Source organism: Lingula anatina, chromosome 10 (assembly GCF_051362555.1).
Source record: "Lingula anatina isolate TDL-2025a chromosome 10, LinAna3.0, whole genome shotgun sequence".
Lineage (NCBI taxonomy): Eukaryota > Metazoa > Brachiopoda > Lingulata > Lingulida > Lingulidae > Lingula > Lingula anatina.
The window spans coordinates 19,899,989-19,917,749 of NC_141776.1; the positions used below are offsets into that span (position 1 = coordinate 19,899,989).

Consider the following 17,761-nt stretch of genomic DNA (forward strand, 5'->3'; position numbering starts at 1 on the left):
TTATTTCTCTTGTTTATTTTTCTCTGTTGGATAAAACAAAAGTTTCATTGTACAGAAAGGCCGTGGAAGCTTCAAAAGATTTTTTTCTTTTTTTAATGAGAAATTTATCCTTCAGCGTATCGCCCTAGACCGTGAACAACTATCATTCCCGACTGCCGCCCTGCATCTGAACTGTGTGTGGCGTATAGGACCCCCGAGTCCCCTTTCGATTTCTGAAAAAAATATCACCCTAATGGGATCCCCTCTTGAAATTAGAACTTCACAGGGGGGGGGGGGGGGGTACGCATCCGCGGCCCCCCTTCAAATAATCCTGAATCCGCCCCTGTTACGTATGTTTCATATGTTTATGTAAATCCCCAAATGCACCGTTTTCCCAATTTTTGGTCCATAACATACTAACTACTAATAACAAACTCCCTGAGCACATTAAACTGGTTTATTTGATTGCTTCACTGGAGTTCCACAAGTCTTAAGAAAGTTCTATCGCTGCAACAGATGTTATGTGAGCACTGTCAGTTTGATGAAGTGAAATAAGGGCAGTCGTTTTAAGTGATTTCGTTGAAAAATATTCTCTCAAAACATTGCAGTACAAACACTTAACTTGATCATCGCGTTACATATTTCGAAAATATTGTAGAATCGCTTGTCATATGTCCTTTGGTTTTATTCAATTCACATAAGTATGAACTTTATTTCGAACGCAAAAAAAAAAAGTATTCAATTTCGGTTTAGATGTGGCTTTGGAACGTTAAAATTATAGGTTCATAAATTAGCATTACAATAATATGTCATCTTCCCTTTTCATTGGCAGGGATTGAAATAAGATATTGCCAAGGAAGAGACTGAAATTCACCCGATGACGATATTTGTAGATTTAAAGCCGACAGGACGAACTTTCATCTCAGTTGACTTCAGGGAGTGGTGGCTTCCTCTTAATGCCCGCCAGTTGACACCATCACCATCTGAGGTGTGATCACCCAGGTGGTACAGGCCGTTCAGATTGGAAAAGTGGCAACCCTTGTACCACCAAGCTCCCTTGTAAAACTGTGCACAATGCTTTTTATGTGTATCCGAATCGTTATCTCTGTCCTTTGTGGAGAACGACGCACCATTATGGTAGGATAAGGAATCACCTAGAATGAATGATGAAAATATAATTAAAGGGACTGTTCAATCCACTCTTTGCTGTCTTTTGTGTTTCGATTGAACTGTTTTTTCATCTGAAGATATATGGCTTGAAAGCAACAGAAACATCATATTTCTTATACTTGTGAAATTTAAGGGAAGATGACATCATTCATTTTCTTTTTTATTAAACTTAAATAATAGATACTACGTCCCTATTTTAATTAGGCTTGGGCCAATTTGACAAAATTAGTTACAATTATTAAGAATATTCTAATTACTTGTTATTGTACACGTATTTAAGGTAGAAAAAACCCAACATTCTCAAAAATAAGTAAATAAATAAATAAATAAAACTTGCAAATCATCAAGTATAAGCTGAGCATCAACACAAAAACCTGCCCCAACAATATCCCCTAACTGTTTACTGGTAAACAAACCTGCGTCCCCAGAATATGCACCAAGTGTTAACTAATAAACAAACCTGCGTCCCCAGAATATGCACCAACTGTTTACTGATAAACAAGCCTGCATCCCCAGCTGCAGAATATGCACCAAGTGTTAACTAATAAACAAACCTGCGTTTCCAGAATATGCACCAAGTGTTAACTAATAAACAAACCTGCGTCGCCAGAATATGTCCCAAGTGTTAACTGATAATTAGTCCGTTCGGAGGAGACAGCAAAGTTATCATAGCGAGCATAAACTTTCACCCCTGTGGCGTCTTCTAGGTCAACACGGAGTTCATAGTGCCCCTGGTGAGTTAGGAGATTTATTTGGTCGTTTCCTTGGAAAAAATAAGGTTATAAATTATAAATACACTGCATATAAATCCATTAAATACATTTTTTAAATAACAAGGACGAAGATAGATAACTTGAAGAATTTTATGATTGAATACATTATAATAATTGTGATAAAATATACTTTATTTTGAATATAAAAATGACAGTCTTTAATGATAATTAAATAAAAAAGGACTTTTGTTTGCCAAAAGAATGATTTTTAAATTCCTGGGATTAATCAATTCTCAGCGCACAACCTATGTTCCCCGTTAGGTTAAATACATTTTACGTTAAAATATACTAGTAAATAATAATATTAATTATTGAAAATTAAATGGAAGTTGAGGTATTTTATTTGCAAGAAGATCCATTTATAAATTTCCGGGATAAAGTAATCTCCAGCGCACAACCTACCTAACCAGTGTTCCCCGTTCAAGTTACCAAAGCCGTGTTTGTAATCTTGCCAGCCACGGTAGAAGTCTACTGAGCCGTCCATACGCTTCTGGAACACCTACAACTTACAAGACAAACTGTTACACATAGTATTCGATTTCTTTTTTAGAGCCATTTAAAAGTGGATGGTAATGAAAAGATTATGAAAAGATCCATAGAAAAGATCCAATGGAAAAAAGGTCGAGGCATTTTCTTAGACATGTAAAAAAATTGAACACAATACATGGCGTTAACTGTAGCTTTATTGATATATCATCCCAAAACTGAACTTTCGGCGATGAAAATATATTCGACATAATTACTCCTCCTCCCCCCCCCCCCCCCAAAAAAAAAAAAAAAAAAAAATTGAATTCAACCACATTGACGACCGGCAGCTGTTGAACCTACCGTCCATCCTCCCCCGTCAGTGGTCATGTCACAGTAGACATCGAAGGGACTTTGGCCGTTAGAGGGGGTAATGGTATACACTCCGCTTAGTTTTAACCCGTTCTTGTAGAGTTCAGCACAGTCCTTGCCGTCAGCTGAAAGTATTAACATCAGAAGATGACCTTCAAATTATTGTTTTTCTTTTTATCAAGAGCTTGTAAAATATGTGGGTATTACCTCCAATATTTCTGTGACTGTCAGTCACCATCATCAGGGAGTAAATGACTAGGGTCATTTCACCTGGAATGAAAATCCAGGTCAATTGCCCCTAATCACTGGCCTTGTGTTGTAACTGTTACTTCCTCCCCCCGGGGCTCCTCTGCATCCCTCTGGAGCACCGTGAGGTAGATAGCTGGTAAATCATACCCCCCCTGTCTGTTCAGGTCTGGTTGTTTGGTCCTGATGTGTACAGCTTCTGCTATTTTTCTTTGGAATGTCCAGTTTTCCCTGTCTATCACTTTCAGGCTGTCAAAATCTATGTGTTGACCTGGATGTTTGCAGGTATGTTCTCCAAGGGCTGATTTCCAGTTGTTTTTGGCCATTGAGTCTTTGTGTTCTTTCATTCTTGTGGCTAATGGTCTTCCTGTCTCGCCAATGTATTCTCCTTGGCAGGCTCATCATTTGACTGAATATATCAGACCACATTGCTCTAGTCATTTACTCCCTGATGATGGTGACTGACAGTCACAGAAATATTGGAGGCAATACCCACATATTTTACAAGCTCTTGATAAAAAGAAAAACAATAATTTGAATTTATACATACAGAGCTAATGAAACTGTTCTCTCAGAAGATGACCTGTTTTACATAGATGCCTCATTAGGTGCCTTGTACTGGTCTCAGCACAAGAGGTGCAAATGCAAAATCAAGTTATATCGCTTAATAGGTTAATGAAGGCTAAACAAGCTAAAATGAATAAATTAATTAATTAATAGATTATGGAGCTAGCGATAAAGTAATAGGGGTAATTTAATATATCAAAAAATGTATATATAATTTTATCTGCGTGTACCTCCTTGCTTTTCCGAAGTAAATTTTGCCACGTTGATTTGCAACTTTGCTGTAGTTTCAACTAATGTGGTATATTTAACCAGTAAGTCGTCATATTTGTTCTCTAGTGTCTTCAGTTCCTGCTGCTGTGTCTGAACAATATTCTGCAACATGTCCAGCAGTCGGTCAGTTACAGCACATTGCTGAGGAGATGTTCCACCTTGGTTTACCTGGCGACTGATATAATATAATATAATATAATATAATATAATATAATATAATACTAGAAAAGCACCCAGAGAGCGCAGACCTCCCCCAAGGCAGCAGTCTCCATCCAATAATTTTCATTCTATAATGATTTAGTTTTTTGGTTTTTGATTATTGATTGATTATTGATCCGGATCACCACCAAAAACTGATCATCTTTCCTTGGCCCACTTCTGACAGTTCCTGAAAATTTCATCAAAATCGGTCCATAACTTAGTTTTTTTTATTTTTGATTATTTATTGATTATTGATCCAGATCACCACCAAAAACTAATCACTTCTACGTTAACCCATTTTTTACATACCCTGAAAATTCCATCGAAATTCATCCATAACTTTTTGAGTTATGTTGATGACAAACAGACAGACAAACAAACAGGGGTGAAAACATAACCTCCTTGGCGGAGGTAATAATATAATATAATATAATATAATATAATATAATATAATATAATATAATGCTTGGATGTATTCCAGGTACTCTCTACCAGAGAACAACTGATGACGTCATTTCTAACAGTTCTTTCTGAGATTGTCACTGTCCAAAAATATGCATAGAATTAGCAAGATAAATATCTGCTAACATAGAGTGAAAATATTTCTGTGGACATGTACCTGGTGTCATGTACCAGAAAGACCCCCAATGACAGAGAGTCCGCTTTCCATTCATTTATACAGGTGAGCCTTGCTCTAGATTTTGACTCATTCAGGTCAGGCTAACCCTAACCATTATAACTAAATGGAGGGAGGACTTTCTGTTACACGGACCCTCAGTTTCCCGACACCGGTATGTCTATACCTTTACCTTCTACCAAGGCTAAAGATTGTTTGTTTTTTTAATTTTTTTACAATATATTCACAATATACTCATTCATGAAACAACGTTGGTGAATTGTGCACATAATTAATCTGCGGCTCTAATAGAGGGCATCTATCGTTTTATGTGGAAAATTTCTAACAAGCAAGGTGAAAGAAGTGATGTTAACTACGCGGTGTACGTCACAGAAAAACAAATATTCTGCGAAGCCCGATGCATAGAGAAATTTTCTTCTTTTATCAAATCCCGGCTAAACTCACAAAATTACATGCAAAGCACATGCAGAAACATATAAGCAAACGCGCAAACAACAACATTGACACACAACGAAATAAAGAACACTCGCAAGCTCACCTGCACGTAATCATAACGTAAAAACAAGCGTTCGTATAGGTCAGTTTTTTTTTTTAAACCGGCGTCTTACCGTTGAATAAAATGTCCTCGTGTTGAAGTCCACAAGCAGAATACAACCAGAGCTATCAGGGCACTTGAAGCTGACATTTTGTAGATCTACTAAAAAGCAACAAAATTTACATCTAAAGAAACCCGTCGACACACGGAAAATAACTCAAACTTATAAGCGTGGCTTTGACTTAGCCATTTCAGTATTGTGTAACGATGTAATTTTTTATCAATATAGCTTACTTAACCCTGCCACGGGTATAATAATAATAATAATAATAATAATAATAATAATAATAATAATAATGATAATAATAATATTAATAATCACTTCTAGCACATTCCATTTCCTTACATTTCAATGCAATTTACAACCATAAAAAAAGCGAATTTATATGCACGAACTATATGTGCCTTTGACATCTTTTCCTACCACGAAAGCAATTTCTACACTTGTTGATTTTTAAAGAAATTTAACCTACACTCAATAACTCCGTATCCTTTTACTCGTTTGATTCCTCTTTAATTATTACCTGCAATTAGTGTGAGCCATTAACGTTACAAAACTTACATTAATACATACATACGCACGTACACACACGCTTGCTTACCTTTGTAGTCAAAAACTAAACTAATATAACAGTCAGGGCAGCGTGGCAATGTGAGTCTGAACAGGATCTGGACAACTTTTTACACTAGTGCCACAGGAAAAAAACACCAGTAATGCAAATATTTGTAACTTTATTCATATTGTATCCTGTTTGGTTAGTCTCCAAAAGAAAGATCTGGTAGCTGGCAGTTAGCCCGAAAGTTCTGGAGAAGGTCCGCTTTCTCAGCTAGGTCAGGTGCTCTGCATTTATACCCCATTCCCATACCTAGATCGAACTAACGGGATCGTTCCACCTTCGAGGGGATTCTCCCTAAATTGCCTTCAGCTTAAACGGCTCTGATGTCTGGCACGCCTACTGAAGCTGTTAGGGGATGATTAACTATATAGCTAAGCAGCTTCAGTGGGCGTGCCAGACATCTAAACCGTTTAAGATGAGTGCAATTTAGTAAGAATCCCCTCGGAGATGGACCGATCAAGCTAGATCGATCTAGGTATGGGTCTTATCGTTAACTGACGAAGTCTATTACAAACAATGCCTGACACCGAGCCTGAACTGGATCTAGACAACTTTTTACACTTGTATACTAAATATACATTTTGTATCCTGTTTGGTTAGTCTCCAAAAAGGAACCGGTCGCTGTCTGGGTGTCATCTGATACTGTAGCCATGGAAACAACCGATTGGTTGTGAAATGATAAGCCATAACTGGGTCTCTCCACAAAAAATAACCTTCTGATTAATGGCAGATATGCATATAGTCTATAAAATAAATCCTGGTTTCAATACTTATGTCAAGTGCTATACAGAAAAGTAACTGATATTCTTCTCACTTCTGAGTTAATTTTTTTTCCTATCTAAGGTCATTCATATGAAAAAAGTCAATGTGTTGGACGCGCTTTGGCCTACTTTGTGTGATTATATCTCTCGGTTACTTATTTTTCTCTAGTCGGACGAAACAAAAGTTCGATTGTACAGAAACCACGTTGGTGCTGCGGAAGTATTCTTTCTATTTTTAATGCGAAATTTATCCTTCAACAAAACGCAATGAACAACTATTATTCCCGACTGCCACCCTGCATCTGTGCTGTTTACGTATTTCAATCATGTTATGTAAACATATTTAAAATGCATCATTTACCCCAATTTTTTGTCTTTAACATACTTAATAACAAACCCCCTGAGCACATTGAACTTGTTTATTTGACTGCTTGAATGGGTTCCACAAGTTTGAAGAAAGTTCTATCGTTGGAACAGATTTGATGCGAGCACTGACAGTTTGAAGCGAAAGTTTGAAAACTGTCAGTTTGATGCAGTGAAATAAGGACACTCCTTTTAAATTATTTCGTTGAAAATATTCTCTCAAAACATTGCTGTACAAACACTTAATTTGATCATCGCGTTAAAAATTTCGAAAATATTGTAGAATCGCTTGTCATATGTCCTTTGATTTTATTTAATTCGTATGGACTTTATTTGAACGCAAAAAGAAGTATTCAGTTTCAGACTAGATGTGATGTTGGAACGTTAAAAATGAAAGGTTTAACAATACTATAAAATTCCATATCCACTTTAAATACGTTTTCATTGGCAGGTATTGAAATGAGGTATCGACAGTGTCAGAAGCTGAAATTCATCCAATAACGATATTTGCAGATTTGAAACCGACAGGACGCAATTTCATCTCCGTTGTCTTCAGGGAGTGGCTGTGTCCTCTAAATGCATACCAGTTGACGCCATCAGCGTACGAGCTGTGATCACCCAGGTGGTACAGGCCGTTCAGATTGGACGAATGGCAGTCCTCGTACCACCAAGCTCCCTTGAATTGCTGCGCGCAATGTCTGTTTTTATCTGCATCGTTATCTCTGTCCTTTGTGGAGAAGGTCATACCATTATGACCGGATAATGAATCACCTAGAATGATTTAAAGATAGTTAGAAGAACTAATCAATCCACTTTTGAGGTCAAAAACCTCTTTTATGGTTCGGTTTAACATTTTGATCTTAAGATTCATGATTTAAAAGCAATAAAAACACCACATTTCTTATGATTGTGGTACTTATTTAAGGAAAGATAACATTTCATATTTTTTCCTTTGATTCAACCTCAAAAAATAGACACTGGTTCCCGAATAAAATTAAGCTTGGGATAATTTGACAAAATTGGTTACGTTTATTTAGGGTTTTACTATGACTTGTTATTGTACACGTATCCTTAGGAATTAAGATCTAAAAATTCTCAAAAACTTGAAAATCATCAAATATAAACAGAGCACCAACAAACAAACCTGCATCCCCAGAATATGCACCAAGTGTTAATTAATAAACAAACCTGCGTTCCCAGAATATGCTCCAAGTGTTAACTGATAAACAAACCTGCGTTCCCAGAATATGTCCCAAGTGTTAACTGATAATTAGTCCGTTCTGAAGAGACAGCAAAGTTAACTAAAAAACAAATCTGCGTTCCCAGAATATTTCCCAAGTGTTAACTAAAAAACAAATCTGCGTTCCCAGAATATGCACCAAGTGTTAACTAATAAACAAACCTGCGTTCCCAGAATATGCTCCAAGTGTTAACTAAAAAACAAATCTGCGTTCCCAGAATATGCACCAAGTGTTAACTAATAAACAAACCTGCGTTCCCACAATATGCTCCAAGTGTTAACTAATAAACAAATCTGCGTTCCCAGAATATGTCCCAAGTGTTAACTAATAAACAAACCTGCGTTCCCAGAATATGCTCCAAGTGTTAACTAAAAAACAAATCTGCGTTCCCAGAATATGCTCCAAGTGTTAACTAAAAAACAAATCTGCGTTCCCAGAATACGTATCAAGTGTTAACTAAAAAACAAATCTGCGTTCCCAGAATATGCACCAAGTGTTAACTAAAAAACAAATCTGCGTTCCCAGAATATGTCCCAAGTGTTAACTAAAAAACAAATCTGCGTCCCCAGAATATGCACCAAGTGTTAACTAATAAACAAACCTGCGTCCCCAGAATATGCTCCAAGTGTTAACTAAAAAACAAATCTGCGTTCCCAGAATATGCACCAAGTGTTAACTAATAAACAAACCTGCGTCCCCAGAATATGCTCCAAGTGTTAACTAAAAAACAAATCTGCGTTCCAAGAATATGCACCAAGTGTTAACTAAAAAACAAATCTGCGTTCCCAGAATTTGCTCCAAGTGTTAACTAAAAAACAAATCTGCGTTCCCAGAATACGTATCAAGTGTTTACTAAAAAACAAATCTGCGTTCCCAGAATATGCTCCAAGTGTTAACTAATAAACAAACCTGCGTTCCCAGAATATGCTCCAAGTGTTAACTAAAAAACAAATCTGCGTTCCCAGAATATGCACCAAGTGTTAACTAATAAACAAACCTGCGTTCCCACAATATGCTCCAAGTGTTAACTAATAAACAAATCTGCGTTCCCAGAATATGTCCCAAGTGTTAACTAATAAACAAACCTGCGTTCCCAGAATATGCTCCAAGTGTTAACTAAAAAACAAATCTGCGTTCCCAGAATATGCTCCAAGTGTTAACTAAAAAACAAATCTGCGTTCCCAGAATACGTATCAAGTGTTAACTAAAAAACAAATCTGCGTTCCCAGAATATGCACCAAGTGTTAACTAAAAAACAAATCTGCGTTCCCAGAATATGTCCCAAGTGTTAACTAAAAAACAAATCTGCGTCCCCAGAATATGCACCAAGTGTTAACTAATAAACAAACCTGCGTCCCCAGAATATGCTCCAAGTGTTAACTAAAAAACAAATCTGCGTTCCCAGAATATGCACCAAGTGTTAACTAAAAAACAAATCTGCGTTCCCAGAATTTGCTCCAAGTGTTAACTAAAAAACAAATCTGCGTTCCCAGAATACGTATCAAGTGTTTACTAAAAAACAAATCTGCGTTCCCAGAATATCACCAAGTGTTAACGAATAAACAAACCTGCGTTCCCAGAATACGTATCAAGTGTTAACTAAAAAACAAATCTGCGTTCCCAGAATATGCACCAAGTGTTAACGAATAAACAAACCTGCGTTCCCAGAATATGCACCAAGTGTTAACTAATAAACAAACCTGCGTTCCCAGAATATGCTCCAAGTGCTAACTTAAAAAACAAATCTGCGTTCCCAGAATATGCACCAAGTGTTAACTAATAAACAAACCTGCGTTCCCAGAATATGCTCCAAGTGTTAACTAAAAAACAAATCTGCGTTCCCAGAATATGCACCAAGTGTTAACTAATAATCAAACCTGTGTTCCCAGAATATGCACCAAGTGTTAACTAAAAAACAAATCTGCGTCCCCAGAATATGCACCAAGTGTTAACTAAAAAACAAGTCTACGTTCCCAGAATATGTGTCAAGTGTTAACTAAAAAACAAATCTGCGTCCCCAGAATATGCACCAAGTATTAACTAATAACCAAACCTGCGTTTCCAGAATATGCTCCAAGTGTTAACTAAAAAACAAATCTGCGTTCCCAGATTATGTCCCAAGTGTTAACTAAAAAACAAAGCTGCGTCCCCAGAATATGCACCAAGTGTTAACTAATAAACAAACCTGCGTACCCAGAATATGCACCAAGTGTTAACTAAAAAACAAACCTGCGTTCCCAGAATATGCACCAAGTGTTAACTAAAAAACAAATCTGCGTTCCCAGAATACGTATCAAGTGTTAACTAAAAAACAAATCTGCGTCCCCAGAATATGCACCAAGTGTTAACTAATAATCAAACCTGCGTTCCCAGAATATGTCCCAAGTGTTAACTAAAAAACAAATCTGCGTTCCCAGAATATGCACCAAGTGTTAACTAATAAACAAACCTGCGTCCCCAGAATATGCTCCAAGTGTTAACTAAAAAACAAATCTGCGTTCCCAGAATATGCACCAAGTGTTAACTAATAAACAAACCTGCGTCCCCAGAATATGCTCCAAGTGTTAACTGATAAACAAACCTGCGTTCCCAGAATATGTCCCAAGTGTTAACTGATAATTAGTCCATTCTGAAGAGACAGCAAAGTTAACTAAAAAACAAATCTGCGTTCCCAGAATATTTCCCAAGTGTTAACTAAAAAACAAATCTGCGTTCCCAGAATATGCACCAAGTGTTAACTAATAAACAAACCTGCGTTCCCAGAATATGCTCCAAGTGTTAACTAAAAAACAAATCTGCGTTCCCAGAATATGCACCAAGTGTTAACTAATAAACAAACCTGCGTTCCCAGAATATGTCCCAAGTGTTAACTGATAATTAGTCCGTTCTGAAGAGACAGCAAAGTTAACTAAAAAACAAATCTGCGTTCCCAGAATATTTCCCAAGTGTTAACTAAAAAACAAATCTGCGTTCCCAGAATATGCACCAAGTGTTAACTAATAAACAAACCTGCGTTCCCAGAATATGCTCCAAGTGTTAACTAAAAAACAAATCTGCGTTCCCAGAATATGCACCAAGTGTTAACTAATAAACAAACCTGCGTTCCCACAATATGCTCCAAGTGTTAACTAATAAACAAATCTGCGTTCCCAGAATATGTCCCAAGTGTTAACTAATAAACAAACCTGCGTTCCCAGAATATGCTCCAAGTGTTAACTAAAAAACAAATCTGCGTTCCCAGAATATGCTCCAAGTGTTAACTAAAAAACAAATCTGCGTTCCCAGAATACGTATCAAGTGTTAACTAAAAAACAAATCTGCGTTCCCAGAATATGCACCAAGTGTTAACTAAAAAACAAATCTGCGTTCCCAGAATATGCACCAAGTGTTAACTAAAAAACAAATCTGCGTCCCCAGAATATGCACCAAGTGTTAACTAATAAACAAACCTGCGTCCCCAGAATATGCTCCAAGTGTTAACTAAAAAACAAATCTGCGTTCCCAGAATATGCACCAAGTGTTAACTAATAAACAAACCTGCGTCCCCAGAATATGCTCCAAGTGTTAACTAAAAAACAAATCTGCGTTCCCAGAATATGCACCAAGTGTTAACTAAAAAACAAATCTGCGTTCCCAGAATATGCACCAAGTGTTAACTAATAAACAAACCTGCGTTCCCACAATATGCTCCAAGTGTTAACTAATAAACAAATCTGCGTTCCCAGAATATGTCCCAAGTGTTAACTAATAAACAAACCTGCGTTCCCAGAATATGCTCCAAGTGTTAACTAAAAAACAAATCTGCGTTCCCAGAATATGCTCCAAGTGTTAACTAAAAAACAAATCTGCGTTCCCAGAATACGTATCAAGTGTTAACTAAAAAACAAATCTGCGTTCCCAGAATATGCACCAAGTGTTAACTAAAAAACAAATCTGCGTTCCCAGAATATGTCCCAAGTGTTAACTAAAAAACAAATCTGCGTCCCCAGAATATGCACCAAGTGTTAACTAATAAACAAACCTGCGTCCCCAGAATATGCTCCAAGTGTTAACTAAAAAACAAATCTGCGTTCCCAGAATATGCACCAAGTGTTAACTAAAAAACAAATCTGCGTTCCCAGAATTTGCTCCAAGTGTTAACTAAAAAACAAATCTGCGTTCCCAGAATACGTATCAAGTGTTTACTAAAAAACAAATCTGCGTTCCCAGAATATCACCAAGTGTTAACGAATAAACAAACCTGCGTTCCCAGAATACGTATCAAGTGTTAACTAAAAAACAAATCTGCGTTCCCAGAATATGCACCAAGTGTTAACGAATAAACAAACCTGCGTTCCCAGAATATGCACCAAGTGTTAACTAATAAACAAACCTGCGTTCCCAGAATATGCTCCAAGTGCTAACTTAAAAAACAAATCTGCGTTCCCAGAATATGCACCAAGTGTTAACTAATAAACAAACCTGCGTTCCCAGAATATGCTCCAAGTGTTAACTAAAAAACAAATCTGCGTTCCCAGAATATGCACCAAGTGTTAACTAATAATCAAACCTGTGTTCCCAGAATATGCACCAAGTGTTAACTAAAAAACAAATCTGCGTCCCCAGAATATGCACCAAGTGTTAACTAAAAAACAAGTCTACGTTCCCAGAATATGTGTCAAGTGTTAACTAAAAAACAAATCTGCGTCCCCAGAATATGCACCAAGTATTAACTAATAACCAAACCTGCGTTTCCAGAATATGCTCCAAGTGTTAACTAAAAAACAAATCTGCGTTCCCAGATTATGTCCCAAGTGTTAACTAAAAAACAAAGCTGCGTCCCCAGAATATGCACCAAGTGTTAACTAATAAACAAACCTGCGTACCCAGAATATGCACCAAGTGTTAACTAAAAAACAAACCTGCGTTCCCAGAATATGCACCAAGTGTTAACTAAAAAACAAATCTGCGTTCCCAGAATACGTATCAAGTGTTAACTAAAAAACAAATCTGCGTCCCCAGAATATGCACCAAGTGTTAACTAATAATCAAACCTGCGTTCCCAGAATATGCACCAAGTGTTAACTAAAAAACAAATCTGCGTTCCCAGAATATGCACCAAGTGTTAACTAAAAAACAAATCTGCGTTCCCAGAATATGCACCAAATGTTAACTAAAAAACAAACCTGCGTTCCCGGATATGCACCAAGTTTTAACTAAAAAACAAACCTGCGTTCCCAGAATATGCACCAAGTGTTAACTAAAAAACAAATCTGCGTTCCCAGAATATGCACCAAGTGTTAACTAAAAAACAAATCTGCGTTCCCAGAATATGCACCAAGTGTTAACTAATAAACAAACCTGCGTTCCCAGAATATGCTCCAAGTGCTAACTAAAAAAAAATCTGCGTTTCCAGAATATACACCAAGTGTTAACTAATAAACAAACCTGCGTTCCCAGAATATGCTCCAAGTGTTAACTAAAAAACAAATCTGCGTCCCCAGAATATGCACCAAGTGTTAACTAATAATCAAACCTGCGTTCCCAGAATATGCACCAAGTGTTAACTAAAAAACAAATCTGCGTCCCCAGAATATGCACCAAGTGTTAACTAAAAAACAAATCTGCGTTCCCAGAATATGTGTCAAGTGTTAACTAAAAAACAAATCTGCGTCCCCAGAATATGCACCAAGTGTTAACTAATAATCAAACCTGCGTTCCCAGAATATGCTCCAAGTGTTAACTAAAAAACAAAGCTGCGTCCCCAGAATATGCACCAAGTGTTAACTAATAAACAAACCTGCGTTCCCAGAATATGCTCCGAGTGTTAACTGATAATTAGTCCGTTCTGAAGAGACAGCAATGTTATCATAGCGAGCATAAACTTTTACCCCTGTGACGTCTTCTAGGTCAACACGTAGTTCATAGTGCCCCTGGTGAGTTAGGAGACTTATTTGGTCGTTTCCTTGGAAAAATGAGGTTGTAAATTATAAATACACTGTATATACATCCATTAATTTCTTAAAAATAAAAACAACGACACAGATAAATTCATGAAATTTTTAATTGATTTCTATTTAATATTTACAATTAAATATATTTTACGTTAAAATATACTAGTAAATAATAACCATAATTATTGACAATTAAATTAAAGTGGAGGTATTTGTTTGCAAGAAAATCGATCCTTAAATTTCCGGCGCAAAACCTACCTAACCAGTGTTCCCCGTTCAAGTTACCAAAGCCGTGTTTGTAATCCTGCCAACCACGGTAGAAGTCTACTGAACCGTCCATACGCTTCTGGAACACCTACAACTTACAAGACAAACTGTTACCCATAGTATTCGATTTCTTTTTTAGAGCTATTTAAAAGTGGATGATTATAAAATGTTATGAAAAGATCCATAGAAAGATCCAATGGAAAAAAGGACAAGGTACGGGTACATTAGGCATCTTTTTAAATATGTAAAAAAAAAAAAAATTAACACAATACATGTAGTTCACTTCATCTTTATTGATATATCAACCCAAAATTAAACTTTCGGCTTAAATATTCGACACAATCACCTCCACCCCAAAAAGATATATTTTCCATCGACGACCTGCGGCTGTTGAACCTACCGTCCATCCTCCCCCGTCAGTGGTCATGTCACAGTAGACATCGAAGGGACTTTGGCCGTTAGAGGGAGTAATGGTGTACACTCCACTTAGTTTTAACCCGTTCTTGTAGAGTTCAGCACAGTCTTTGCCGCTAGCTGAAAATATTAATACCAGAAGACTATATACCTGTGTACCATGAAAATATGACTCCCCTAAAATGTGACTCCCCCTATGAAATTTTGACTCCCCCCCCCCCAAAAAAAAAAAACATTCATTAATCTCATTTTATTTGAGTAAATGACTATGATCTTGTAGTATGCATAATGATGGATACATTGGCACTTTATTGTAGTTTGCAGGTGAAAATTTTCATGAAAAAAAAAGAAAATTAAAAATGTGGAGGGAGTCAGATTTTAATTATGAAAGATTTTCATGGAAGTCAGATTTTCATGTTACACCTGAATGACCTGCTACCCTGAGCAAGGGGTGGTGTGCCCTTAATAAACGGTTTAAGTATAGACCTAATTATAAAATGTTTAAATTACCGGCTGTTCATATTGATATTAAACAGATAAATAATTGACGGATATTAGGCCTTATTTAAAAAAAACTGTAAACCTCCTTGCTTTTCGGAAGTAAATTTCGCCACATTAATCTGCAACTTAGCCGATGTTTCAACTAATGTGGTATATTTATACACCAAGTCGTCATATTTGTTCTCCAGTGTCTTCAGTTCCTGCTGCTGTGTCTGAACAACATTCTGCAACATGTCCAGCAGTCGGTCAGTTACAGCACATTGCTGAGGAGATGTTCCACCTTGGTTTACCTGGCGACTGAAATATAATATAATATAATATAATATAATATAATATAATATAATATAATATAATATAATATAATATAATAGGAGCACCTGTCGGCTATAATGCACTATTACTTCGTGCACCGTGTTTATAGTCTATAATGCAAGATAGAATTTGCACAGAACCATCTTCTGTATTGACTACTGTTGTCGTTGTATTTTATGCACTTCAGACAAAATCGCAGTGACCTTACAAATTATACTTGAAGCGACATTGAAACGTGGACGTTCTGCTAATGATTACAGCAAGTGAAAATATGACAGCCATGAAGGCGCCGGTTTATCACAAGCGTTCGTATAGGTCAGTTTTTTTAACTGGAATCTTACCGTTGAATTAAATGTCCTCGTGTTGATGTCCACAAGCAGAATACAGCCAGAGCTATCAGGGCACTTGAAGTTGACATTTTGTCAAAAACGACAAAAAAACTTAGAAAACGACAAAACGCACAGCTTTGGAAATCCTTCGACGTTCTCCGTATCAAAGACTTTAAGGCGCGTATTTCTTCTTGTCAATTGAGTTTTGAGGCTTTTTAATCAGCGGGTAATAAGATATCATTCTGTTTGTACTGAATATCAGTTAGATATTTGCACAATATTATGTATTTATATTAGCATCAGCACATCCAGGGTTTTGTTTGCTGAGCAGTAGACGGAAGAAACGATTTTTGTTTTATCATTTAGTTCAGGAATCTACCCTCTCCCAGAGCCGCAGATTAATAACCTTTACGCGCACTTTTCTCTAACGTGAGTGCACTGTAGGAAAGTGCCGTGAATTAGCCAGTGACGTATCTGTGAATATCTGGTGAAAAATGAATCTGTGGCCCTGATAGAGGACACCAATAATCCAACATCAGAAGGCTTGGGAACGCTAGTCAGTGATATCAAAAGAGTGTCCCTGTAGCTCGGTTATCTATGTGAACTACAGACTAGGACACAGGTCACTCTATCTAGCCCTGCGGTGTGGTGAAAGCATCTGTTCTTCGTTTAACAAGTCTATATATGTTTGTGAATCTTACTTTACTTATCTGTGGTGATATTCGCAAGAAATAATATTTAAACTATAACTGTTTGAATGATAGATACTGTAGGAGAAAATAAGTGGTACATTGTTCAATAATTTGGATGTATAAAACTTGAAACTATCGTGCCTCTGTAATACATGTACTTTGATACAAAATTGGAGCAAATATTTTAGGTATCGTTGGTGTTGCCTTAATATAATATAATATAATATAATATAATATAATATAATATAATATAATACGGGAAAACCAGATGGCTGTGATAATTCCACTAGTACATTACAACAAAATACCCTGTTTTTTCAAGAAAAAAAAGAGAGCAATGTTTTCATTCCGCCATAGTTCAGCATGGGAGACAGCAGAATATATAGTTTTCACATCTCTTATTGGCTTTTCACATATGACTTAGATTTGGTCTTCTCTTGTGATTTTTTTTCTTTGTGTGTGTGTGTGTGTGTGTGTGTGTGTGTGTGTGAATTTCCCCGTATTTACTAAGTTTTGAGAAATATTTCACGTTTAATTTTGAATTTTCTTGACAAGGACCCAGTGCGACTAGTGTCACAGCTATGCAAACGCACCAATTGCTGAGTTTTTTTTCAGGGACCTTAATGGGTCAGATGAGGACACAGGTCTGTAGTCCACGAGGAGGTGTGGACACGGTCACGTGTTTCCTCCGACATTAAGTGGACCAAGAAGTTATGAAGAGAAGGCCTTCTCTTTATAATTTCTTGAGTGGACACAGCAAACGCGCTGGTTGCACAATAATCAGGATTTATTCGAACCTTAAAGCCGTATATATATAGGCCCTATTTTTTTTTTCGCAGGGATTTGTGCTTTTATTCATTCCCTCGACTCATTTATTGATTTAAAGCCTGAGCGTATTATTCGTTTCGGATATGGGTTCATAGAAGTTGTGCATTCATTTGCAAGTGCTACATGTAATAGTACATGTAATATGTACGTTTTTATCGTTAGAAATCAACACATTATCTTATTACAAACATACGGGAAGGACACACTACATAACTAGGTATTAATGTT

At 36.7% G+C, this 17,761-nt stretch overlaps 2 protein-coding genes across 3 annotated transcripts; both read right to left on the reverse strand.

The window, feature by feature from the left end:
• Window positions 1-422: 422 nt before the first annotated feature.
• On the reverse strand, window positions 423-6,156 carry LOC106161415 (microfibril-associated glycoprotein 4). Of its 2 annotated transcripts, none has more exons than XM_086997658.1 (7): window positions 5,878-6,156; window positions 5,289-5,374; window positions 3,803-4,017; window positions 2,751-2,884; window positions 2,325-2,421; window positions 1,748-1,912; window positions 423-1,133 (listed from the first exon to the last, which is right to left on the reverse strand). In XM_086997658.1, the coding sequence occupies exons 2-7, from the start codon at window positions 5,363-5,365 to the stop codon at window positions 850-852; spliced, it is 972 nt and encodes a 323-aa protein (XP_086853784.1). In that variant the 5' UTR covers window positions 5,366-5,374; window positions 5,878-6,156; the 3' UTR covers window positions 423-849. The 2 variants fall into 2 exon arrangements, with proteins under 2 accessions (XP_086853784.1, XP_086853783.1); XM_086997657.1 differs by having other exon boundaries at window positions 5,289-5,377; window positions 5,878-6,155.
• Window positions 6,157-7,058: 902 nt separating this feature from the next.
• Window positions 7,059-16,272, reverse strand: LOC106161414 (fibrinogen C domain-containing protein 1-like). The gene is made up of 6 exons (XM_086997659.1): window positions 16,026-16,272; window positions 15,455-15,669; window positions 14,858-14,991; window positions 14,449-14,545; window positions 14,037-14,201; window positions 7,059-7,787 (listed from the first exon to the last, which is right to left on the reverse strand). The coding sequence occupies exons 1-6, from the start codon at window positions 16,100-16,102 to the stop codon at window positions 7,507-7,509; spliced, it is 969 nt and encodes a 322-aa protein (XP_086853785.1). The 5' UTR covers window positions 16,103-16,272; the 3' UTR covers window positions 7,059-7,506.
• Between the last annotated feature and the right edge of the window lie 1,489 nt (window positions 16,273-17,761).